General features: G+C 59.4%; 1 protein-coding gene across 1 annotated transcript; it reads left to right on the top strand.

Annotated features, from left to right (window-relative positions):
* Positions 1 to 281: 281 nt before the first annotated feature.
* CCN2 (cellular communication network factor 2) lies at positions 282 to 2073 on the top strand (the record flags this gene model as incomplete). Its single annotated transcript, XM_081997781.1, has 5 exons — positions 282 to 332; positions 435 to 657; positions 786 to 1037; positions 1246 to 1457; positions 1777 to 2073. The coding sequence occupies 5 exons, from the start codon at positions 282 to 284 to the stop codon at positions 2071 to 2073; spliced, it is 1035 nt and encodes a 344-aa protein (XP_081853907.1).
* Between the last annotated feature and the right edge of the window lie 341 nt (positions 2074 to 2414).

The raw sequence follows: 2414 nt of genomic DNA, 5'->3' as shown, positions 1-2414 counted from the left end.
CCGCCTATAAAGGGGCGCCCGCCCCGGCACTCGGCAGTCACACAGCCACTCTCCCGCCGGGCTCGGAAGGAGCGGAGCAGCGCCGCACCGAGCAGCCACCCGCCGGCTCAGCGCCCACCGTCACAGGCCTGTCCGCGCAGCGCCGCTGAGGAGAACCGCCCGGCGGGAAACTCGCCTCGCCTCGCCTCGCCTCGCCTCACCGTCCCTCCGCCGGGCAGCCCGACGCCGCTGCCTGCCCGACGCCGACACCGCGCCGCCCACAAGCCGACGACCGCCGCGGGATGGCCCCCGCCAGCTTCGCCGTAGCCCTTCTCCTCGCCCTTCTCAGCCCGGTAAGTGCCGCCGCCCGCGGCGCCGTCACCCCGCGCCCCGCCCGGCGCGGCCCCGGCGGCGGCCCTGACGCCCTCCTCTCTCTCTCCCCCCACCGCTGGCAGCAGGCTCAGGGCCAGGAGTGCGGCGGGCAGTGCCAGTGCGGCGCGGGACCCGGCCCCACCTGCCCCGCCGGCGTCTCCCTGGTGCCCGACGGCTGCGGCTGCTGCCGCGTCTGCGCCAAGCAGCTGGGCGAGCTGTGCACCGAGCGCGACCCCTGCGACCACCACAAGGGGCTCTTCTGCGACTTCGGCTCCCCCGCCAACCGCAGGATCGGCGTCTGCACCGGTGAGTGGGGGCCGGGGCTGCCGCCAGCCGGGGGGAGAGGGACGGCGTCCCGCCGCGCTGGGGTCTAGGGAAGGGGGAAGCCGGGGCTGCGGCCGCCCGCCTCACCCGCCGCCTCCTGCCCCTCGCAGCTCGGGACGGCGCCCCGTGCGTCTTCGGCGGCATGGTGTACCGGAGCGGGGAGTCCTTCCAGAGCAGCTGCAAGTACCAATGCACCTGCCTGGACGGGGCGGTGGGCTGCGTGCCCCTCTGCAGCATGGACGTCCGCCTGCCCAGCCCTGACTGCCCCTACCCGCGCCGGGTGAAGCTCCCTGGAAAGTGCTGCGAGGAGTGGGTCTGCGACGAGGCCAAAGAGCAGACTGCCGTGGGACCTGCGCTCGCTGGTAAGTGGGGGTCTCTCTGTGGACGGCAGCCTGGGGGGAAGAGGCACCCTGCAGGGGGGTTGACAGCAGTGGGATTCGTTGACAGAGGGCACCCTGGCAGCTGAAGTGCTGCAATAAGTGGAGTCACCCCATAGATAAGTGTGGCTGCCTGAGTGTGCAGGGTGTGCAGTCACGCGGTGGTCCGAGCTTGGTTGTCTCTCTCCTGCAGCTTACAGACTGGAAGACACTTATGGTCCAGACCCAACAATGATGCGTGCCAACTGCCTGGTGCAGACCACGGAATGGAGTGCTTGTTCCAAGACCTGTGGCATGGGCATCTCAACCAGGGTTACCAATGATAACGCCTTCTGCAGACTAGAGAAACAGAGTAGACTCTGCATGGTCAGACCTTGCGAAGCAGACCTGGAGGAGAACATCAAGGTAAATAGTGTCATCTTTATGTATGATCTACTAGGATGCTTCTATCCACCAGCAAAAACCCAGTGTCTTGCCAAAAAATGTGCAGTTCTGACAGGTAGTCAGTTTCAAGTGGCTTACCTTTAAATTTGAGTTTTGCCCTAGTGGTGAATAGTTTACAACTAAATGTCCTTAATGTTCTCTCGTACTGTATTATGGCACTAGGTAAGGCCTAATGAAAATACAATAAGGATTAGCATGTCTGCTTGCCGTTAGCTTGCAAGCTTAGTGCTGTGTGAAAGCCTGCCTTCTAAGCATTTTGTATTCACTTACATCCTAACAGAAAGGCAAAAAGTGCATTCGCACCCCCAAAATCTCCAAGCCCATCAAGTTTGAGCTGTCTGGCTGCACCAGCGTGAAGACCTACAGAGCTAAGTTCTGTGGTGTCTGCACTGACGGGCGCTGCTGCACACCCCACAGAACAGCCACCCTCCCCGTGGAGTTCAAGTGCCCTGATGGGGACATCATGAAAAGGAAAATGATGTTCATCAAGACCTGCGCGTGCCACTACAACTGCCCTGGAGACAATGACATCTTTGAGTCTCTGTACTACAGAAAGATGTATGGAGACATGGCATAAAGCCTGAAGGAGACGCTAACTAGATTCGCAACTTGAACTGATTTGCATCTCATTTTGTAAACATGATTCAATAGCACAAGGTATTTAAATCAGTTTTTTTTTAATTTCAACAAACTGCTCCATGTGACTTAAGACAATTTTTCTACTGACCCCAAATGGTGGTTTGAAGAAGAAGGTAAAACGGACAGTGGGACCACAGCAAGACACAGCTTCAGAACACATTGTTCCTGAGGTGGTGTGAAGGGGTTAAGGGAAATAGGCAGGAAAAGCAGATTCAAGCAAATGTTCCCTTAATGTGGTACAGCGTGCTTCGTCTAGTAGTGCAATTGAGAAAGAGACCG

This window comes from Phaethon aethereus (assembly GCF_964289735.1).
Source record: "Phaethon aethereus genome assembly, chromosome: 3".
Lineage (NCBI taxonomy): Eukaryota > Metazoa > Chordata > Aves > Phaethontiformes > Phaethontidae > Phaethon > Phaethon aethereus.
The sequence above is the reverse complement of the archived record's forward strand: the minus strand, read 5'-3'. Positions and strand labels throughout refer to the sequence as shown.